We start from the raw sequence: 21,567 nt of genomic DNA, 5'->3' as shown, positions 1-21,567 counted from the left end.
TTGTGTCCGTCATTAAATTCTCTCTGCCATGCTGTCTTTGTTCAGTTCTCTGAGCTTTTTCTTCTATGCTACGGGCGTAGTTTGAAGCGAACATATATCGATCATGATTAGCCTCAACTTCTTGAGCCAATGCCAAAGCAGAGGGTAGATCTTTTGGTCTTGCCGAGAATAGAACATCACTTAAAGTCTTCTTGATTCCTGAGATGAACACTCGTAGAGCGTCCGCTCTGTATTTCTCATTCAATGAAGAAGCTACAGTGGTTTCGTTAGTCATAATTGTTTTGTTTATAAGGAGGGTCAGTTTCTTTTCTACTTCGTCATAGTACTGTAATAATGTAAAATTTCCCTGCCGGAGCGTTGACATCTCTTGTTCAATTAAGTATATTGGTCGTTTGTCTGCGTACGTAAAGTCTAGTCGATCTATAATGGCTTTAAAATTAAGGGGAGTGTCGAAAGAAGAGAGTACCATATCAGCTGAGTTCTTAACTTTGTTTCTCAGTATTCCTAAAGCTTGATAATGTTTTGAGCTACCGTCAAATTTCTCATAAACTTTGTATGCGGTATGCGCAGCCTTCCTCCATGAGACATAGGTTTCATTCTTTCCCTCAAAGTCGGGCAGGGATTTCATAATATCAAGAGTCTCATTACAGACAACGTCTGTTCTTATCTCTGCATCCTTGTACGCCACCACTTGAGGAGCGTTAATTTGTACACTATTTAAGCTCTCCTGAATACCCTGTAGTTTTGAAGTGAAGCTCTGTTCCTGTACGGCTAGTGCGCTTGAAACCGCGGCCTCTATCATGAGTCTGAGCTGCTCGTTTGATATATTCATTTCTAAATTTATGTTCTCTATTACGTCTTCCTGATAATTTGTTCCTTTTAGTTTCTGAAATTCTTTTACCAAATCTTGTACTTCCTTATCACTCATAACCTAAACAAAAAATGCACCTGTTTTTATTTATTTCACTATCAATCAACTTGCAAGACTAAATTGTGTTTTATGTGGGGTTTTGAGTTTTTTTTTTTTTTTTTTTTTAATGAACACTCTACTCACATGTTCTTTGTCATAAACTATGTTAGTATAGCTGCTTCTTGATGTCTTCTTGTTGGTAGGTGTATGGTGGTGTATGGTGTACGGTTTATGGTGTATGGTAGTATGGTGTCTTCTTTGTCTTCCAGATGCTGCTGGATCTGTTTTTTTTTTTTATGTTCAATTGCGTGTATTGGTTTTTTATTTTTGCCGCTGGTTCAGGTTTTGCCGTGGGTTCGAATTAGTTGGGCGCCAATTTTAATTTTATTTCTTTCAATTTTTATTTTATTTTATTCGGTTTGAGATAGGCGTGGCAACGGCCGACGCGGTTGATTTCTCCCCCCGAACTACTCTACTGCTTACAAGTAAGTTCCCAGCACTCCCGACGCTCACTGCTCGTTCTGCAACATTGTTGCGTACCCAAAACTCCGGTGTCGCTGGGCAACATCCCCTGTATAACGGCTGATCTTGTTTTTATATATTTTTTCGATCGATTGTGTTAACTTATACACTGGATCGGAGGTTGACCGCAGGAGCTTGCTCGGATCAAATTAAACCTTTGGAGAAGTAGGTGGCCACAACCGTTGGCAGAACGAAGTATGGTTTAATTTGGAGCTAGAGCGAGAAATGAATACATATGTACATATGTATGCCACGGGTACTCGGACTGGGATGGAAAACTCGCACAAAATCACTGCACTGGTGTTGGGCTTACTTATCTTGAACCTAGAGCGATCCGCCGATGCTGGCTGGGGTAAGCTTCTCCTTATGGGGAAGGCGAAGATCCGGCTCGAAGGACCAATGTTTGTAGGAGGGCGGATCACCGGAGCGGCTTTCTAGCGACGAGTGGGAAAATATCCAAAAGAAGAAGTCAGAGTTGTTCCAATAAATATGTTCCTTGTATTTCGGTATATATGTATGTATGTATGTGGACTGTAGGTGCGCGTATGTGCACGACGACAGCTTGTAGCGGGGTGGGAAACGTAACTAAAACTAGGCCTTACGATCTATGCTCCATGATGGCTTGAGCGCCGGGTGGATCGTGGGTCGTAAAGTCTCCCGAGCGCCCCTCCGAGCGCGCAAGAGCGAGTTGAGACCGGAGCGCACGAAGTTGGCACAGTGCGCGGCAATCGTCTGCTGCTGGCCTGAACAATATTATTGTAATATTTTATATTTTGTGGTATAAATCAAACAAATAACAGCTTTTATTTCATTTACCGCGCCCTAGTGTACCATACCCCCACCCCCTGCCCATTCTTCATTTATTTTGTGGCGGTAGGTCAGCTCATCAAAAGACCCAAAACAAGAACCAAACTCAAATTTGAGTTCTAGCGGCCAGCAATACTAAACACACACACGCAAAGTACGTGAGAATGCATGTGCACCCATACACTAAAACATGCTGGTGGCAAAACAGAACCAGACCTGAGAGAGTTCAAAAAATCTGAAAAAGCATACAATCACATATTTTTTTCGAAACATATTGCGTGTGTACTAACACATGCAAAGATGTTCTCTCTGCGCTCTCTCTCTCATGATGACGTCACTCTGGGGTACTGAACGCGCTAGCCAGTGTGTGACGCTTTCGTTGTATGAACTGGCACATCTATATACTGTATGGTTAGTGGTACAACTGATCTAACGACGTGAAACAACAGAAAAATAGAGTCCTGACCTCAAAATCGTTTCCGGTGATAATATAATTAATTAAAATAATTCATAATTTTTCCACTCAAATGAAATATCACCCACAAATATATTATACATATATCGATATATTGATGTACATCAATGTATATTTTATCATTTCTAACCTTAACCCTTCGAATCGGCGCTATCGCGCGTCGCGGCGCAATAAAACTTGGAAAATTTGTGTAAATTGTGTTACAACGCCCATAAAATAAAACAAAATAACTATTATTAATAAGTCGCGTGAGCAGCATCAGCAAATCCAATGGACGGGCCGTAGGCGTGGAGGGGCAGAACATTATTGTTTGGAAATTTCGTTTTTGTTGCTTTTTGTATTATTTGATTGTGTCTGCCTTGGTGTGTGAGTGTGGGTGCGTACGAGTAGTCAAACAAAAGTATTAAGCAAAAGTTACATATTTTGCAAAACGTTCATTCGCCTCGTTTCGAAAGGAAAATCGCCCCCGCTCTTGCACCAGAGCTCGGTCAAGTTGCAACCTACGCAAAATGAAAATCAGAAACCAAAAGAAAAACAGTACAAGAAAAGGCGATGCTGCAGCAAACAATTAAATTAACCATTGATGGAAAATCTGTAAAAATATGTAGCTATAGTGCAATATTTTTGCATGAATGTATGTATATGTGTATGTAAATGTGAAATATGTAAAGGCAGCAACAGCAAGCATCATCACCACCAGCAGCATAGGTGAAAATCTTTATATACACATGGAGAAATCGCCCAAAAACTTTCTGCGCAAGCCAGCCCTGAGTGGGCAGGCAAGAGCGAGAGAGAGATATGGAGATGGTGGCAGACGCAGAGGCGGATGGGAGAGCGAGCTGTGCTCCAGTCAAAGAGAGAAAGGGAGAAAGAGAGAGAGCCCCAGCCTTGATGGAAATGTATGAATGAATTTTCACTTTTGCCAATTTTATGTTAATTATTGTCAGCGCTCAGGGAAGACAGCACATAGCACATAGACAATAATGATCAGAAAAGTGTTGAACTAGTTTTCTGCGAGGTTTTTCCCTTATCTTCAGCTGCTCGTCTCTCAAATTCCTTCCACACAGACTCCAGAGACCAGCTTTTGTTGGACGCTCTCCTCTCAATTTTAGATGCCTGTTACATCTTTTATTGCTTGGAAATATCCCCTCTCCGTGCGTGCATTTGTTTGTGTGTGTGCCTGTTTTCCAATGTGCCTGTCTACACGCCCACATAAGTGGCCCTGCTTGTGTATTTGGGAAAGTAGAAGTGATTCCGCAGTTGGCGCTGTTGGCTGGTGCTTTCTCGCTGCCCTCGTCGAAGCCTAATAAATATCAGTTTATTAATTTGTAATGTTCTTTCAGTGTATACACCTCAACTAAACAGTTCTAAAAACAAGTGTGCCAAAATCTAAACGAAAAAAGTTAAAGAAAAATAGAACAACTGATTGCAAAAACCCCAGTAGGAAAAGAAGTGCTCCCCGTTTTTACCCATCCCGTCTGCCGTGGCTGCTGTTGTTTTTGGTTTTCTTTTATTTTTGGAAGTTTGTGCAGCAGCAGCTCTGAATGTCTTTATGCTTTAATCATGGTGTATTTTGCCACCAACAACAACAACACCAACACAATACGCTGCTATATTAAAATCTTTCTGATTACGAACCATGACAGAAGGACATGAAAGGTAAGTGTTCCCATATACCATACATACCCATACATATTTTACAGTTCCTTAGCATCATCTGCCCTGCCCCCTCATCCCCCCCTCCTCAAGAGATGGTCATTCACAGTTAAGTCGAGATTCCAGTGCTGCCAGACTGTTTGCAGGCGCAGGCTTGAGCCGAGCCTGATGCGACGTCTCCAATTGTATCCAATTAATTGCTGCAATTGAACGAAATTCGTAATGGAAACGGTTCTTAGTTGCAGTTTTCCCTCAATGAACAAGACACGGCGCGGCATCCACATGAATGGACTGTGTGGTGTGTGTGTGTGATTCATTGTCTGCCTGGGCTGCTTGCTGCTTGGTGCTTTCTGGTGCGCCGGACAAGTCTCCACATAGTCTGTCTGTCGCCACATTTAATGAATGAAATGGAACGCCCCCGGACTACTGGCAATGGCATGTGCGGTGGTTTCCCTGTCGTATTATTGTCTTTTGCTTGCCACAGTTTAAAGTATTGTCGGCGATATCCGCAGATGATGTCATTGTGTCTGCTTATTATTGCTCTTTTATTGTGTTTCTTAAGTACACATTTCCGTTGCGGGAAAGAAGCCTGCGCAACAAAAACTATACGATACATCACACCCAAGGCTCCAGCTAGTTTCATTCATATCTTTCTTGCCTTCTATTCCCGTTGCTACAGTATACTGAATTAATTTGCAACATTGCCTCGCCACACATGCATACATAGATGTACATACATATATCTTTTGCTGTTTCTAGTAGTATTTTCCATGGAGCACCCTGTATGGGTATTACATTTCAAACGGAAACAGAATGCGAATTTACAAGTATTTTTTGCATTGGAAATAGACTGCCATTTGAATAATGTAACGACAACGGTATTGGTGTCGGAGAAGCAGCACAGAGCACCTATGACCGACGACAACCACGCGACAACAACACCATGCAAATTGATGCTGACGCAGTTGTTGTTGTTTTTCGAACAACTATTTAGCTGTAAACTGTATTGTGTATTGTGTATTGGTGTATTGGAAGGTTCTATTATTGTCGTCGAGCTATGAGACTGAGACTGACTGAGTGGGTGGTCAAAGACCACAAACATACTGGCCAACTGCCCCCCTTCCCCGCAACTTGAATACATGCACACACGCACACTTGCGTCGTTGTTCATTCATCTTTAGCTGCTCCTGCTGCAGCCCTGTACCTGTGTGTGTGTGCGCCGTTGTGTGGGTGTCGACGCAGTAAACGCAGTTGGCAACACTGTTCGGGACAAGCTTTTTTGCTTGGAAATGAACTAAAATAGATGTTTATTAATGCAAATTTGGAATAGACTATGAAAATGGTGAATAGAATTGCATCTTGTCCAATTTATTTCGACTAGAACATTTGTGGGTGACAACCCCCGCAGCCTGAATGCGCACACACACACCCGCATGCAACTGGAGCTGCCCCCACATTCTGTGTCTATCTCGCTTGCTCTATTTCCTACGCATGCGCCAACTAGAGGGGAGAGCTTCCAAATATTGATGGACTTGTAGTTTCATATCTATGTATTTTATGAGCTTGGGTGGGGGGAGTTTTATCTGTTTTTTCGCTACACCCTTGGTGGCAACTCCTATTATGTATTTTTCAGGGCTTTCTTTCGTTCGAAGAATTCGTTTCTGTGCTGCTATGCAACACTGGCTGCAGCCCAATTCATTCACACTCTCGGGCATCCTTGGGTCTGCTGACGTCGTTGCCCGCCTCCGCATTACCATGGGAGTGCAGTCTGAATGAAAGCTACTGCACTGCCAGCCAGTCCTTGACATGTCCCTGGGTGCCGTGACGTCCACTCTATTCCGGGGACTCTATTCAATTCATTCTGTAGAACTAACGAAACTAGGACAAGTATGTGTATGCATGGCGACACATCAACGCGCGCACAGACACGAAAACGAACACACACACAAACACTCAGGAGCTGAAACTTCGTTGAAGCTTTTTTCATTGAGTAACTCCAGAAGTAGAACTCCATTCGATTCAACAACAAAATGAATTCAAACTTGTGCGCAGGTCGCTGGACGGGGTTTTGTCGGCCCCTTCCGTTGGAGTCATTCATAAGACTCGAATTGGAGTTGGTACTGGTGCTGGTGCTGCGAATGAATGCTGAGAATGAATCTCAATTCCAAACCGGAAGCTGTAATATGTACATGCATGCATGCCTGGACCGTAACCATAACCAGAACCAGTACGCCCCAACCCACTATCGAATATTGTTTTGCACTTTAGCTACCCTTAATTTACACTCTTTTGCATCCCGCCGTTGCTTTTCTCTTCTCAGCTCTGCTCTGCTCTGTGCAGTTTATTTTTAAACCGAAGGACTTGCAGTTATTTTTAGTTTCCGTGGGCTCTAGTTGGTCTCTTTTTTTTCGGTGCTCATGAGTTTGCTCTTGCCCTTGCCTTGCCCTTGCCCTTGCCCTTTCCCTTGTCCTTGTCCATGCCCATGTCCATTGATGAATCAGTCCTGCAAGCAGGTGCGCCGTCTCGCTTTGGCTTCCTTTGCTGGCCGAAAAATTCAATTAGCCGAATTAGAGACACTTTTAGGTCATCATCCATACAGTCAGGGATATATGCAGATATAGAGGCAGCCTTGAGGGTCTGCTGGACAACATTCGTTGCCAGACATTGGTGGCTACCACAATGGCTACAGTTTCGTACACCAAATTGAGCTTGAAGCGCAGGTCCAGCAGGTAGAATATCTAGAATTATGGGATCTTTCCATTTGTATGTTTTAATGATTGGATTTAACTGAAACTAACAATATTCTTCTTCTTTTCTTCTTGTATCTTTTTACAGCGAATTCTTAGTTACAGTACGCGCACAGGTAATGACCAGAGACGAGAGTACCGAGGGCTGGCTACCGCTGGCCGGGGGTGGTCTGGCCAATGTGTCCATACGGAAACGGGCTAGACTATCCCCACTGGCATCGGGTCATGACTACATCATCTATGGGCAGAGGATCTCCGATCAAAGTGTGAGTACACTCGAGCACACTTAAATAATCGAAGGATCTCAAAATTTAAATCATTTTTCTCTTCTCTGCAGGTCATCTTGAGCTGTATCATCAATCGTGATCTAAAGTATTACAAAGTAATGCCAACATTTCATCATTGGCGCGCCGGCAAGCAGCGCAACGGCCTTACATTTCAAACGGCCGCCGATGCGCGAGCCTTCGATAAGGGTGTGCTGCGCGCCTACAATGAACTAATTGATGGTAAAATCCAGTCCCTCGACACTGAGCCGGACACACTTGTAGTTGCATGCTTCAACCGACACACGCCATGCCACGCTCCCGCCTCTCTGCTTTCTATCACGCTATCTTCTGCTCTCTGTAATCCTAATTTAAACTTAAGCTTTGCCTGCGATTCCTATGCCTTTTCCCCTCTTTACCTCTGCTTTCGAATTTGCTTTCGTTTACTAATATATAACGTTTTTTCGTATGTCTTATGCTCTATTTTTTGCCAAACAAACAAACCAAAATTTGTAAAACAACACACAAATCATTGGAATTTTATCGATTTGTTTCAAAAACCAAAACAAATCGACAATCTAATCATTTAAATGTCTCATTCAAACGAATTGGTAAGTGTTTAATGAGGCTATACTCGAAATTATTTTAAATATTTGCTTCATTCACGGATATATGTACATATGTAGATAAATAGATCCCCACTCTTGGGGTCCTGTCTGTCAATTTGCTAGCTTCTTAATTTCCAGATCTCTCTATGCTCTATGCTCTCTCTATCTCAACTATTATCTTCTTCTACATATAAGCTGAACTTTTCACCTAAAAATGCTTCAACTAATCGTTGCTTTATGCCAATATACTCGTACTCGTACCTCTTGCGCTTACATGTATGTATAAGATCCATACATATGTGCTTGTGGTTGTTTTTGGATTTGGATTTTTTGCCATCTGGTAAACTTTTTTGTTTCGTTTAGGACTGGCCAAATCGAATCCCACTATTATACGCCCACCATTGACCAAATATGATTCGGTTGGTGAAGATGATGTATTCATGACCCTGGATTTACCTGTGGAGAGCGAGATTTTACAAAAGATACATTCAAGCCCCGAGGGCAGCGAGAAAAGTCACAGTACGTACTTCCCCGTCAATATTCCGCTGACGCGGTCTGCCATTTCGAGTGCTAAACCTTCCATTCGCAGAGAGCAAGGACAGCTACAGCAACAATTCCGATTCGGAGAAGCTGCCAGCGGCACCAATCCACTACATATCCACGGACAAGACATCAACCACAACCACGACCCAGGATGGACCACCGTCGTCTGCTGCACCGGCACCGGGCGCCGCCCAGATTGCGGCCAGCGAGAATTACTCGTATGTGACGCTGACAGCGGTCCACCACGACTACAACTATCCAGTGGTGGACCAGCCAGTGGGGGCACAGGTGCTCAATGCACGCCGCGAGTCGATCAGTGCACTGAAAAAGCGCAACGCGTTGGAGGCGGCCCAGGCAATGGCGGCAGCCCAAACTGTAGGCACAGGCGGGGGCGGGAAGTCGCTGCAGAAGCAAAACGTATCGGAAATACTCAAGAAGGAGACGCGCTTGCGGTGTCGCTACTGTCACGAGCTGTACAGCGAAGAGTTCAATCGGCGCGGGGCCTGCGAATATGCCCCGGACACCTTTCGCGCCGGCTACGAGTGCATCTCGGGCATGGGCTGTGCCAGGTGCATGATCTATCACTGCATGAGCGATGCCGAGGGCGAGACGGCCCAGCATCCGTGCGAATGCAGCGCCACCGAGGCCGGTTGCACCAAGCGCTGGCTGGGCCTGGCGGTGCTCTCTCTGTTCGTGCCTTGCCTCTGGTGTTATCCGCCGCTGCGAGCCTGCCACTGGATGGGCATCCAGTGCGGTCTCTGCGGCGCCCAGCACAAACCGCATGTCTGACACTTGGAGGCCAGATTGCAGGGACAGTACGATGACGACCCCAGGCCCAGAAGCGAACTCCAGCACAAAAACCAGCAGCCGAACCACGCAAACCAAAGCAAAAATCAGCTAAACAACCAGCAGCACCACCACCGCTGTCAGACAGACGAGCAGACCAGAGACACCAAAAGTCAGACGCTGTGGCGCCCCAGGCCGCGCCAGTCCCAGCCCCAGGCGCACCCTCAATCGCAGCGCCACTTTTACAACTGGGAACTGTCGCACAGCCTGGGTGCCCCACAGCAGGAGCAGCAGCCGGCGTACCTGATGCAGCCGCGTACCAGCAAGGCGGCCCAAAACGATTACGGCCGCCTGCTGTTCTAAATGAGAAGTATCGCTTTTTGTGCGATTTTGGGAGTTGCTAATCTGGCGAATCCCTGTATACACTGTACTCCATTTGATTTGCCATAATTTATTGTACATACAATAGCAAGCGAATTGACGCATGTATTTTATATATTATATATATTTTGTAATTGTAATTGTAATTGTAATTTATTATTAGTGCGCTCTCGCTAAATTATACTTATATATTTGTAAAAACGGGCTATTCTTTTTAATTTACTTTAATTGTAATGGTATCATTTACATCGTATACCGTATCCGTATCGAATCGTGTTTTTTTCTACCATACAATACCTTAAGTTTTTTTCATTTTAGTTTTAGTTGATTAGGGATTACAGGAACTCACATTTGTGCACAATTCGAGAACTTGGAGAACAGTATTAACGCCGAGGCAGCGGCAAAAACAAGGACTTACAAATATTTTGATTGGTGAATGAGACTTTCACAATGTCCATCGCTCAAATCGCACGATAAGCATGAAAAATTCAACCTGATGCGTCTTACACGACACGACACATTAACATAACCCTTTCTTAAACCCTTTCCACCATCTAAGCGAGAGTTACAAATTGTTTTTGACTCTGTGAAAAGACCCAACGCTCAATGCTCAACCCTCGTGTCCCCTGGCTGCTCGACTAAATGTTCACTTAAACAAGCCTTAAGTTGTATAAAAAAGCATTAACCCAATTGTTTGCCTTCGAAAAGAATGATTTTGGCTCTTTCTAGGGCTCATGAAGATTCAAAATATTTCTTTTGCCAAAAAACAAAAAATATGATTTCCAACAAAAGTTTATGTTGAAAACAAAAACAAAAAACAGAATAAAACAAACCCAAATCAATGAAAAATGAGTATGGGAATACGAGAACCGCAGCATTGAACTATGTGAAATCTTTTGAAATCTAATATTAATAGTTGTAGAACGAAAAACAATTTGTAATTTTGAAGGAAACGCTGAGCGCTTTTGTTCCGTTTATAAAATGGCCAAAAGCAAAGGCATTTTGCGGAAAGGCTGGAACGGACGCACACTAACATAACAACATAAACGATAAACAATTGTAAGTGTTTTCAACAACAAAAACAACAAGAATTGAGGAAACTCTTTATGCAGCTATATATGTAAACGTATAATATGATAGGAAGAAAACTTAATTTATTTCTTACTATATAAATATTGTTGTACTAAGTCAGTGACGAACAAAAAACTATTTGAATGGAAAAAGAAAACAAAACAAAAAACGCATATTTATTCCAAAAAAATAAGCAAAGGTTGTGCAAAAAATCACATTAAAGCAAAGCAACAGAATATTATATTAAAACAAAAACAAACAAATTAATCTATAAATGGAAAATTGTAAGTATGTATGTATGTATCCATTTAATGTATGTATGTACAACATTTAAAACGTTTACGAAACCTATGTCTGGAAACTTTGAAAAATTTAAAATATTTACGCAACTTGACGAAACGAAAGGAAAACTAAAAAAACTAATAACTTAAAGGAAATATACAAAACACAGAACAAGAAGTACAAACTGTTGAATATATATACTTTACGATTACCTTACCTTGTGTACATTTACTGTAATTTACTTCCAAAATTGGTAACCTCTGAATGTTATTGCTGGCCACCAATACTCTCCAAAACTCTTTCAATACTTACACAAATCTGTATGTAGCTCAACCGAAACGAACTGATCGACAGATCGATCATAGCAGGTGTCAACTGTTGCAAACACACACACAATTTATTCAATCATTATCTCATATCGAGATTGAATGCCCTTTGCCAACTTCTCTGTATTTGAAGTTGAATTAAACAGATGCCATGCCGCCCCCACTACCACCAAAACCACAACCACCACCACCCCGCTATTTCCGAATTCATCGACGACGTTTGCCCAATTATCCGCATATACATGTATACTCATATTTTAAACAAGAACGAATCTATGAAGGGATGGTATGGCGAAAAGAACGGGAAATGTAAAGGCAAAGAGAAAGTCAAAGTAAAATAAACGATATATTTATTCATGTAAATGTATTTGAAAATGTGAACAAATCAAGAAAAATACCAACAAATAAAACACAATTTAATAAACAATGTAAAATAAACGTTGGTGTTTTTTATCTGGTGAGTTTGGGGGATCATAGGGCTTTGCCTGTTCATTCAATATCTCCAAACAGATCTAACACCATTAAACCATTATACTCATAATTCCAGAAAAAGGAGAACAAACCATAGGAATGGACGAACTAATGCGGCTGTCGGCACAGTCCGCGAAGAGCCGGTCCACCTTCACCATGAACTTTACCAAGTGGGTTATCTTGCTCTTCCACATCATATCCTTAAAAGCTATTAACCGGAGCCTCCGCCAGTCCTAGGTTCAACGAGGATGCATTCAGCAACGAGGATACACCGAGCTCCGCAGAGTGCAAGAATCGGTCGCTCATCGAGTTTGGTTACAATTTCGAGGATGTGCAGGGCTGGTCGAAGATGAAACAGTGGCCCAAGGATAAATTGGCCACCATTCTGCAGTACACGGTGGAGTTGCACCTGAAGACAACCCTCGTGATTAAAATCAGGAACTCGTACTTCAACTGTCACTTGCCGGTGCTGCAGGTGTACTCGCAGTTCTTCATGGAGCTGGAAGAGATACCGATGATGGTGACGCTGCCTGAGGATCTGGTAACGCCGAAGGCTTTTATGATAATTTACAAGTGGATGCTCACCGCTGAGCCCTACTTGGATCGCACGCACATTGTCGAATTGTTCATCGCGGCGTCTTACCTTAGGATCAAACATCTTCTAGCCCATTGCTGGATTTGTTTTGACGATGTTCAATGTTTCAATGAGGTCTCGGCGTGCATTCTGTATGTAGAGACGCGGTACCACCCGTCCCTGGATATTGTCCGCAATGTGATGCTCACGCGTATACAAAAGTTTGTTCTCATCTTTGCGGCCACAAGGGATTTTTTGGAACTACCACACAATCACTTGATTTACTTGATCAGCTCGAGCAGCATCGCTTTGAATACGGAATGCGAGGTTAGCCTGGAAATCTGAACACTTTTAGAAGTATATATCTAAGAAATATATATTTCCTTATTCCCACTGCAGGTGCTCTATATGGTGGTGCGTTGGATGAGTCACGACTGGAGCACTCGGCGTGCGTACGCCCTGAAGATTGTGGAATGCATTCGATTCAATTGTATGCCACTCTGGTATATGCTTTTCGTGCGCCGCGACGAAACCCATGAGCGGCTGCTGCAGTTTTTGAACCTCAACGAAGTCAACGGGACGACGACCAGATCTTTGGGACCAATTCGACTCATAAGGACACTCCGCATGAGCGCAAGTGGATTCACGACCAATCCTGTGATTATCATCATCTGATTGGATGTCCCAATAGCCGTGAGATCCGATACGAGCACTTTCAGGCCTACATGTGGAAGCTGCAGCAAAAGCCGGTTGATCATTGGACCACTTTTAAGTCCGTTGAATTTAATACTGTCGGACCTTGTCACTGCATGAAGTAGATTTTTTAGTGATTCTAAATAGATTAAAATAAAACGGTATTTACAGCACTAAAATGCTTACAGTGCTGCTATACCCACTAAAACAGCAGCTGTTTCGTTATTGAATCGATACTTTGCTTTGTTACATTGCATCTATTTTTTCAATGGTTTTTTGTTTTAACATTATTTTAGGCACAATCAACAAAAGGGAGTACCCAAACTTAGCCAGTCGACTAGAAAATTGATTCATTAATCGGATAAAATTATGTGTTCAGGGCTGGGGGTTTTTTTTAGCTAGTAATATTCGACGGAATATCAAAACGAGGAATATAGAACTTGAATTCGTCAGTATACTTAAATATAGACGGTATATTTTCGTATATTTCTGACGGTATATTTTAACGATAAATCCGCGTCACACTCAAGTTGAGTCACTCAACATATGTTTATCTGTGTTTTGTTTGACTTATTACAATGGAAAAACTGGAAGCACTTAAAATATCCTCAATGCGGCCACGCAGTAATATTCTAGATCGGCCGCTCTCCAAGGGAAAAACAGAGGTCTCCTTAAGCATTGTGGCTCTGCTCTTCAGCGAGATTGTCCAGTACTCCCAGAGTCGTGTCTTCACAGTTCCCGAACTACAGACCAGGTGCGCGTTGCTGCTACTTTAGTCTACTCCTACTGAATGCATCAGCTAATGTGGATATGTTTGCAGGCTCCACGACCTCGGCCAGGATGTGGGGACCCGCATTATCGACTTGTACTTTGTGCGCGAGCGGAGCTCCAAGAGAGAGACTAAGCTGACACAAATGCTGCTCTTCGTCAAGACGACAGTGTGGAAGAATCTGTTTGGCAAGGAGGCGGAGAAGCTGGAACATGCCAACGATGATGAGCGCACCTATTACATTATAGAGAAGGAGCCGCTGGTGAACACATTTATAAGTGTGCCCAAAGACAAGAGCTCCTTAAACTGTGCCAACTTTACGGCTGGAATTGTGGAGGCTGTGCTTACACACTGCGGATTTGTAAGGAGAACCAATGATGAATAGACTTTCTCACTAATTCGATCATTATTGTAGCCCTGCAAGGTCACCGCCCACTGGCACAAGGGCACCACCTACATGGTCAAGTTTGAGGACTTCGTCATAGCCCGCGACAAGCAAATGGAGGAGAAATAGTCGTAGCACCCAACAAACTTATAAATTTACACAATTACATTTAGTTAACAATAGATTGTTTTGTGTTTTGTTTAGTTTCACTACAAATCCGAAATCACCAGAGGAATTACTTAAATAAACTTGAACTGGCGATCCTTGTAGGCCACCTGCCCGGTTCGGTATTTCTCCTCGCGACCATCGCGTTCGCTCTTTAGGGCCCAAGCGTAAATGGCAATGGGCAGTACCACGGCAAAGAGACCCGTGCGGAAAGACTTTCCGGTTGGCTTGAAGTGCTCGTAGTTGGACACACGCATAGCCTGGAAGCGGGCTAGGCCGGCATCGAACTGCAAAACGAGGAAATTAATATTTATCCCAGCCTGATGACATAACCATTGAAAGGAGATTGGCTTTCACCTACCACAGTGCCGCCTTCGCCTGTGGCATGGCGGAAGGGATTCGAGCTCTGTTTCAAATACTCATTGCGCAGTTTTACAGTATGTTCATGCTTGCGGCGGATAAATGCCTCCTCTTCCTTGGTTAAAACCATTTTATTTGCAAACTAAAATTTTATCTGAAACAGCTGTGACTGCGGATTTATCGCTACTGTCCGACCCTCAGAAATATACCATAATATACAGTTTCATTTTAAAAATATACCGTAAATATACTGACGAATTCAAGTTCGATATTCCGTGGAATATGTTACGAAACTTTGTTTTCTTCGGGGCAAGGCCGGCTAGCCAGTCATCCCAGGGCTGGGTACTTCCCAAGCCCTCAGGTCGCACAATATACCAACTAATTGGACATCTCGAAAAAATTGAAACAACAAAAGTAACCGACAAAAAAAACTGCAAACGGACTCTACTCGACAAACAACATTACAGTAACTTCCTTCAACACAGACGTGGACCAGGTCGAGGTGTCAATGTTTTTACCCCTGACGTACCCTCCCTACCTGAGATCTGAATAACAACGTTTTGGATCTCCCTGCCATGTGCAGCAGCCTTACCCTCTCGTTGCTGTGGCTCCTCTTCCCCCCATATGAAACGCTTAGCAATTCATTTTCTTCGTTATAATTTTCACTTCAATTTCCTAATTTTACACGGTATCATCGCTACACTAAGCCTGCCTATTCATACCCCCCTCATCTTATCACTACGGGCGGTTAATAAATAAATAGATAAATAGAAATAATTAATATAATAAATATAGATAAGTTACATATAGATATAATATGGACGGACTTAAATTAGGGGATTAACATATACATATAAATGGAGACGTCTAACAAAAATGAATAATGGGAGTAAATAAGCTAATTGATGATTTTTTTTCTCTCCCTAAATGGGCGAGGGACCCGCACTACGTGGCCAGGATAGTTTCTTCGAGACCAGCAAAACCAAGCCAGGATGGCGGAGCTGTGGCCTATTCCCTATGGATTTGCCAACAAAAAGAATAAATTTGGGGTTTCTTTACTCTCCTTTGAAGCGGACTCACTCTGGTGCTTTTTGGGTCTACTTTCCGTCCCGCTGGTCAGCTCTAAAGTTCCTGGTGTTTCACTGATCTTGATCCCCTGGAATCACAGATTTATTTATCTTTTATCGGGTGATGGCAACTACTCCATCCTCATCCCACTCACTTTTTCTTTCAAAACTAAAAAAATCACTAGATCACTATGTCCGGCGCGCATGCTCCTCCGTTGCGGGAATTTCTTTCTCTGAACCCCCTCTTGGCTTGGCTGCTCTGTTTAATGCTCCCGGGCCGCTGGCCTGATTCGGGCTGCTGGCGGCTCTCTTTTCATTGGGGTATGGGTGAGTTGGCTTCGGGACTCCGTTATGGGATGAGATCGGAAATCCTCTCTCATAACGGCTCCGGAGAGCGCGCGGAACTCTCACTCTCCAGGACCAGGTGGCGCCACTCTTGCTAACCCTTTCCCCTTAAATTTTGGCCTTGCCACTATGTTCGAACTTCTTTCCTCCTCACCGCTTCTATGGGATATCACCTATCGATATCTTCGCATGCAACAAATATTATTAGCTAGATAGAACATGCCCACAAAATTTTACATTTTCTACAAGATTAACTACTTTTAAGTACTTGTATGTATTGTATTTTGACTAAATCACGGTTTACAAATTGTCAACAGGTTAAAGGAGGTCCTTACCCGATTCAAGTTCGCTTATCGATTTTATCGAAACCTTGACTACTTGACCATCACTAGATAGACAGCGAGTTTCAATATATCGAACTGAATTTGATAACGATAAAATCATTTGCCAAAATCAAACAGGAAATAGCACCATAAAATCCTCAATTAATAAAGGTGTCTTTATTGATTTTTTTAGTAGCATAATAGAGAGGACAGAGATAGATTGGATGCAGCACATTGGTCTGCGATTGATTATAAGTAGTTTCTTCATTTGTATGTCTTCTAGAATTTTCCGTTTGACAGGAAACGATTACGTTCTTTCTCACGAAAAGCGCGTTTGGCGGCAGGGCTATTGCCCTTCGGGTTTGATTTTAAAATTTTAAACCCCACGGGCCTGTTAAGGGTTAATCAACATCAACATATGCCGTCTCACTCACACTCACTATGCTATGTGCCTTTCATTCGCACTTATTGCTAGCGTACGTTAAGGGACTGACTTTTGCCGACGAGACCACCTTGTATAATTGCATCATGGGTGGGAACATCCGGCTCGTCGTCCCAATTCTCAGTGTACCCGACTTCTCCTTTATTCTCTTGATCAATGTCGACATTTGGAGTAGACGCCGAGCGATTTTGACGTATCTCGCCATTAGCCTATATATATACATACATATATTATATATACTAATTGAGTTAAAATGGCCAAATGTCATTTACCTTAGCTTCGTCGTGTGGGCAGAGGATTTTTCCGGAGACCTGATGACAAAGTGCGACTTTCGGCTTTTTGTCCGGGCTTAAAAAATCTTCATACATCAATCTGTCTGGACAGTTTTCGCAATGTTTCTAGGTGAAATGCAAGCACTTCTGAAATATTTTATAATTGAATGATGAATGGCACCGCTTACCTTCATTTCATCGGCCTCCATTAAGTGAGTGCTATTGAAAGGACAGCGAACCATCTTAGAGCCAGGATGATTCCTTTCGCAGCGCTCCAAGTGTGTGGCTATGCGAATTCGACGGATGGTATGACTCGCATCGAATGGACAAATCAACATTTCATCTTTGTTTCTCGACATTTTCAAAATGTTCGTTTTACGCTTTAGTTCCTTTCACAATGAAATCGCAATTGTCATTTTTCTCAAGCAAGGATGTACAGTTTAGTTTTTAGACAGTGCTGTGACATTGGCTAGAAATTGAAATCGATATAAATTTGTTGATTTTCTAAATATATATTGCTAAGACGTGTTTATATATTGTATATTTACATATGTACATATATGGACCAGCGGCCCTAAACAGAAAATAGATTTAAACTTTGGTTGTTCCTGGTTGGCGCTTTCCAAAAGTACCTAATCACTATATCGATAAGCTAACATCCCTAACGTCTATGCGCCGGCCTCATCACATTCTCCGGCCCTCCCCCACTGCGCATGTCCAGCAAAGTGCGCAGATCGCGTGAATAACCTGCTGGTGCTTTAAGCCGCAATTTGCACTTACCATGGATTTATCCAACCCGGTTACTATAAATGTACTTATGTGTACACCTACAGGTCTGGTAGGTTGTCAGTCTACTTTGTTATTATTTTTTTGTTTTTCGACCTTGCCGCAAAGTCTGCTGCTTCGTTGGAGGTTTTCCACCCCCGCCAATACAGGGTTATACATATATCTACATATACACAGACTCACTACCCCCGTTGCCCTGTCTACCACACTCTCCACCATGGCGCATGTCCTGTAAAGTTTTCTGCGCTTATGTATCTCTTGTACGCCGACTATGTGCCATTTTCTGGTTTAAAAAAAGGAAATATTTATATCCCAGTAGGAGGCACTTGCAGGCAGGAGGAGCCTGACCTCCTATTTGATTGCACTGTCCGTAGGGATAGAGGCTCAAAAGGTGCACAAATCAATGAGAAAGCCATCTATATACATAGTGCGCATGACAATTGGAGTTGAGGGAGAGAGTGATTGCACTGCGCATGTGGCTGCTTCGTTGGGTGGTAATACACTTGGCTTAGCCTCTTCTCTGGCCCGGGCCCGGGGTTGTGGAGGGTTGTTAGGGGTTGCTTTCGATGGTTGCCCGCGAAGTTGCGCAGTGGCTTCCCTTTCGTTTTCACTGGCAGACGCTTTGCAGTGGCGAACGGACCTGGACACGACGACAGAGCAGAGGGAGGCAGAGCCTCGATTGAATTAGTTTACAGACGCTGAGGAAATATTGATTTTCTGTTGCTAAAAGTGCATTTAAATTTTCAATTTGTTAAACAGCCCCAGCATGAGTCTCAAGTCCAGTGCCCGAATCAAGAAGCGCCGCTCGGACGCGGCCGCCGCTACCTTATCAACTGGAGCTGCTGCTGCAACCGGGAATGGAAGTGGAAGTGGGAATGGTACTGCAAGTGGCAATGCGAATGGCAGTGGCAGTGGCAACAGTAATGGTAATGGGAATGGAAATGGCAGTACCGTCCCCCCAAGTACAAGTAACTACAACTGCAACCAGAGCCTGTGCAGCTCCGAAAAGCACAAGAAGCACAGCTACGCGGGACGCAATCCCAACTTTGATACGGACGAGACGAAGCTGCTGATTCAGCTGTGGGGCGATCCCAAGCTGCAGCGCACCCTCATCACCACGCACAAGAAGCACGCTGTGATCTGCCTACTGGCGGCCAAGATGCAAGAGTACGGCTACCACCGGTCGCCGGAGGAGATAACCACTCGGATTAAGAATCTCAAGTGCTTCTATAATCGCCTCAAGAAGGACAAGGAGTGCGGCGCCACCTCCGATTCGGAGCCCAGCTGGAAGCATTTCGCCGAAATGGATGCCATCATGACGCGGCCCATCTTCAGTGTACGGCCCAATGAGGTGCCAGCCCCATCGCTGAAATATCAACTGGAGCAGGCCCTGGAGGAACATGCGGAGCAGCGCAGCCGGCGGCTGGCCAACGGCGAGGAGTTGTCCGAGAGCGATAAAGAGGAGGACGACATGTTGCTCTCCTCTCTGGTGTCCAAAGGCAAGGAAGACACGCCCCGTAAGGAAGTGGAGGCCGCCTGCCTGGGGGTGGACCCGGATTTGAATGAGCCGACCCTTGATGCCATCGCCTCCAAGCGACGCAAACGCTCAACCGAGCCGGATGTGGATATCGGTCAGTCGGTCTTGGCCTCCCCTAGCATCAAGACTGAGCCGGGCCATGAGCCAGGACCTGCTCCCGTTGCTCCACCGGTGGAGTCCGAACAGGAGAACGACGACGACGATTGCATGCTGCTGCCCCAGACCAAGGAGGAGCCCATCGATGTGGATGCTGGCGATGATTCACCCAGCGAGAAGTCACCTAGTCCCGTCATATCCACTCTGGCGAATATTTTGCAGCGGCCGAGGAACCCAGGTAATCTCATGTCCTACGCGACAGGCAATGTCATCATCTCAGCGAGCGGCACCACTTCGACCAGTTGCTCGGTGCCCATTCAAAGCACTAGCACACTTTGCAGCAATGCGGGCATGCTGCAGCCGGGCAAGATCTCCTTGGTGCCCACCAATTTCCTGATGCAGTCCAAGCTGCCAGCCACTGTGGGACCTAGTCCCGTGCCAGCCAACGGATCTGCTCCACAGCTGCAGCTGCTGCAGAGCGCCATCAACCAGGGAGCCCGTTTGATGATTAGCGGATCGGCCTCTGCCCCGGCACAGTCAAGCAATGCCGGGCTGGTGGCCACTGCTCCCGGCGGTGTTAAGTTTGTCCTAGTGAATCCCGAGCAGGCCAAGGCAGCGGCAGCCGTGGCTGCTGTGGGGAAATCAGCAGCAACGCTACCACTGGCCACGGCCCAGGCTCAGGCCATAGCACAGCAGCAGCAGCAGCAACACCAACAACAGCAACACCAACAACAGCAGCAGCAACAACAGAAACTGCAACAGCAAAACCTCCAGCAGGAGCAACAGCTGCAACAGCGCCAGCAGCGACAGAAGGAAAAGAGAATTCAACAGGAGAAGGACGAGAACCGCCGAGAGAGGCAGAGAGAGGAATCGCAGTCCAGGCGACACATGACAAGTTAGTATAAAATAATTCCATCCAACTCCATTCAGCTATTTATAAACCTACCATCCACCATTACAGCTATGAGAATCCTACTCCGGCAGCTGCTTAATTCCCAGAACGAGGCGAATGAGATCCAGCATAATCGCCTGTCATTGGAGCGCGAGCGTCTGGACTGGGAGCGGTCGATGGGGGATCGCCTGCTGTCGTTGCTCCCAAACCTGGTGCAGCCTGCCCCAGTGGCTACTCCATCAACTACTGCCCAGCGCCTGCAGCCGCCTAAGCTGCTGTTCACCACAGCTCTGCCAAAGGTGATTACGGCCCCATCCTCCACGCCAGTCAACTGCAGTACCAGCAGCAGCAGCACTGCCATCGTCGGGGGAGGCCCCGCACCCAAACCAGCAGCGGACGGTGATGTTCAACTAGTCACGCCAAAGCAGGAGAAGGAGGGCTAATTGATATAGTAAGAGCGATCTCTGACTTTAAGAAACGATGATATTCCATTAAAAGTCCATATCTCATCTTAAATGTAGTTTATTCTAACAATAAGACTTCTATATAATAAAGCTTGAACTAAATACTGATTCGAACGCCAGGAGCTGCTACTTCAGGTGTCCTAGCGTATGTTGAGACGTTCCATATCGCGGATCTCCATTATATCTGTTTTGAGGCGCTGCTTGACAATCTCGCGCCAAATGGCCTCACGATCTCGATTGTCCGTCACACCCATGCGCTGCAGCGAGGTGTCCGTAATGCGTAGCAGAGCTCGCCCAGTGATATCGTGCTGGAATGTAAAAAGTGGCGACGATACCATTTCAGCACGTCGCTTACCGTTCACTGGTAAACGGCCTTGGGACGCGTAGTCTTCGTCCGCGTTTTGTTTAGAGTGGAATTGATTGTTTCTTCGGCTGGCATTGTTTAATTTATTGAATTTGATTGGAACAGCTGTTCGAGTGTGATGGAGTTTTCCACTACTTCACACGCGATAGTTTGCGATATTTTTATAAAGATACATCGATAGTATA

At 44.5% G+C, this 21,567-nt stretch overlaps 5 protein-coding genes, 1 long non-coding RNA gene and 2 pseudogenes across 6 annotated transcripts; 4 read left to right on the top strand and 4 right to left on the bottom strand.

Annotated features, from left to right (window-relative positions):
- The first annotated feature begins 2,833 nt into the window (after window positions 1-2,833).
- Window positions 2,834-11,747, top strand: LOC117189988 (annotated as a pseudogene).
- Window positions 11,748-11,847: 100 nt separating this feature from the next.
- LOC117189989 (kelch-like protein 40b) lies at window positions 11,848-13,314 on the top strand. The gene is made up of 3 exons (XM_033395074.1): window positions 11,848-12,018; window positions 12,080-12,749; window positions 12,822-13,314. The coding sequence occupies exons 1-3, from the start codon at window positions 11,948-11,950 to the stop codon at window positions 13,095-13,097; spliced, it is 1,017 nt and encodes a 338-aa protein (XP_033250965.1). The 5' UTR covers window positions 11,848-11,947; the 3' UTR covers window positions 13,098-13,314.
- A 335-nt stretch (window positions 13,315-13,649) lies between these two features.
- Window positions 13,650-14,548, top strand: LOC117189990 (trafficking protein particle complex subunit 5-like). Its single transcript, XM_033395075.1, has 3 exons — window positions 13,650-13,869; window positions 13,936-14,245; window positions 14,300-14,548. The coding sequence occupies exons 1-3, from the start codon at window positions 13,694-13,696 to the stop codon at window positions 14,396-14,398; spliced, it is 585 nt and encodes a 194-aa protein (XP_033250966.1). The 5' UTR covers window positions 13,650-13,693; the 3' UTR covers window positions 14,399-14,548.
- On the bottom strand, window positions 14,454-14,967 carry LOC117189991. Its single transcript, XM_033395076.1, has 2 exons — window positions 14,796-14,967; window positions 14,454-14,721 (listed from the first exon to the last, which is right to left on the bottom strand). Exons 1-2 carry the CDS (start codon window positions 14,922-14,924, stop codon window positions 14,509-14,511), a joined length of 342 nt encoding a protein of 113 aa, XP_033250967.1. The 5' UTR covers window positions 14,925-14,967; the 3' UTR covers window positions 14,454-14,508.
- Window positions 14,968-15,434: 467 nt separating this feature from the next.
- Window positions 15,435-16,107, bottom strand: LOC117189992. The gene is made up of 2 exons (XR_004473618.1): window positions 15,875-16,107; window positions 15,435-15,809 (listed from the first exon to the last, which is right to left on the bottom strand). It is a non-coding gene; the product is annotated as an uncharacterized LOC117189992 (long non-coding RNA).
- Window positions 16,108-16,990: 883 nt separating this feature from the next.
- LOC117191251 (gametocyte-specific factor 1 homolog) lies at window positions 16,991-18,093 on the bottom strand. The gene is made up of 4 exons (XM_033396170.1): window positions 18,024-18,093; window positions 17,432-17,712; window positions 17,244-17,369; window positions 16,991-17,180 (listed from the first exon to the last, which is right to left on the bottom strand). The coding sequence occupies exons 2-4, from the start codon at window positions 17,600-17,602 to the stop codon at window positions 17,001-17,003; spliced, it is 477 nt and encodes a 158-aa protein (XP_033252061.1). The 5' UTR covers window positions 17,603-17,712; window positions 18,024-18,093; the 3' UTR covers window positions 16,991-17,000.
- Window positions 18,094-18,615: 522 nt separating this feature from the next.
- LOC108159946 (AF4/FMR2 family member 4) lies at window positions 18,616-21,070 on the top strand. Its single transcript, XM_017293603.2, has 2 exons — window positions 18,616-20,557; window positions 20,624-21,070. Exons 1-2 carry the CDS (start codon window positions 18,796-18,798, stop codon window positions 20,995-20,997), a joined length of 2,136 nt encoding a protein of 711 aa, XP_017149092.2. The 5' UTR covers window positions 18,616-18,795; the 3' UTR covers window positions 20,998-21,070.
- On the bottom strand, window positions 21,061-21,516 carry LOC117190463 (annotated as a pseudogene).
- Window positions 21,517-21,567: the final 51 nt, after the last annotated feature.

This window comes from Drosophila miranda (assembly GCF_003369915.1).
Source record: "Drosophila miranda strain MSH22 chromosome Y unlocalized genomic scaffold, D.miranda_PacBio2.1 Contig_Y1_pilon, whole genome shotgun sequence".
Taxonomy (NCBI): Eukaryota; Metazoa; Arthropoda; class Insecta; order Diptera; family Drosophilidae; genus Drosophila; species Drosophila miranda.
The sequence above is the reverse complement of the archived record's forward strand: the minus strand, read 5'-3'. Positions and strand labels throughout refer to the sequence as shown.

Bases quoted from the DNA above. Each gene is read 5' to 3' on its own strand.
- LOC117189989 (XM_033395074.1), top strand. From the start codon at position 11,948: ATGGACGAACTAATGCGGCTGTCGGCACAGTCCGCGAAGAGCCGGTCC. The intron at 12,019-12,079 runs GTGGGTTATCTT...AGCCTCCGCCAG, and splicing joins TTCACCATGAACTTTACCAA to TCCTAGGTTCAACGAGGATG. The intron at 12,750-12,821 runs GTTAGCCTGGAA...TTCCCACTGCAG, and splicing joins CTTTGAATACGGAATGCGAG to GTGCTCTATATGGTGGTGCG.
- LOC117191251 (XM_033396170.1), bottom strand. From the start codon at position 17,602: ATGTCGAGAAACAAAGATGAAATGTTGATTTGTCCATTCGATGCGAGT. The intron at 17,370-17,431 runs GTAAGCGGTGCC...CATTTCACCTAG, and splicing joins TGGAGGCCGATGAAATGAAG to AAACATTGCGAAAACTGTCC. The intron at 17,181-17,243 runs GTAAATGACATT...GTATATATATAG, and splicing joins GCCCACACGACGAAGCTAAG to GCTAATGGCGAGATACGTCA.
- LOC117189991 (XM_033395076.1), bottom strand. From the start codon at position 14,924: ATGGTTTTAACCAAGGAAGAGGAGGCATTTATCCGCCGCAAGCATGAA. The intron at 14,722-14,795 runs GTAGGTGAAAGC...CTCGTTTTGCAG, and splicing joins CAGGCGAAGGCGGCACTGTG to TTCGATGCCGGCCTAGCCCG.
- LOC117189990 (XM_033395075.1), top strand. From the start codon at position 13,694: ATGGAAAAACTGGAAGCACTTAAAATATCCTCAATGCGGCCACGCAGT. The intron at 13,870-13,935 runs GTGCGCGTTGCT...ATATGTTTGCAG, and splicing joins GTTCCCGAACTACAGACCAG to GCTCCACGACCTCGGCCAGG. The intron at 14,246-14,299 runs GTAAGGAGAACC...TCATTATTGTAG, and splicing joins TGCTTACACACTGCGGATTT to CCCTGCAAGGTCACCGCCCA.
- LOC108159946 (XM_017293603.2), top strand. From the start codon at position 18,796: ATGAGTCTCAAGTCCAGTGCCCGAATCAAGAAGCGCCGCTCGGACGCG. The intron at 20,558-20,623 runs GTTAGTATAAAA...CCACCATTACAG, and splicing joins GTCCAGGCGACACATGACAA to CTATGAGAATCCTACTCCGG.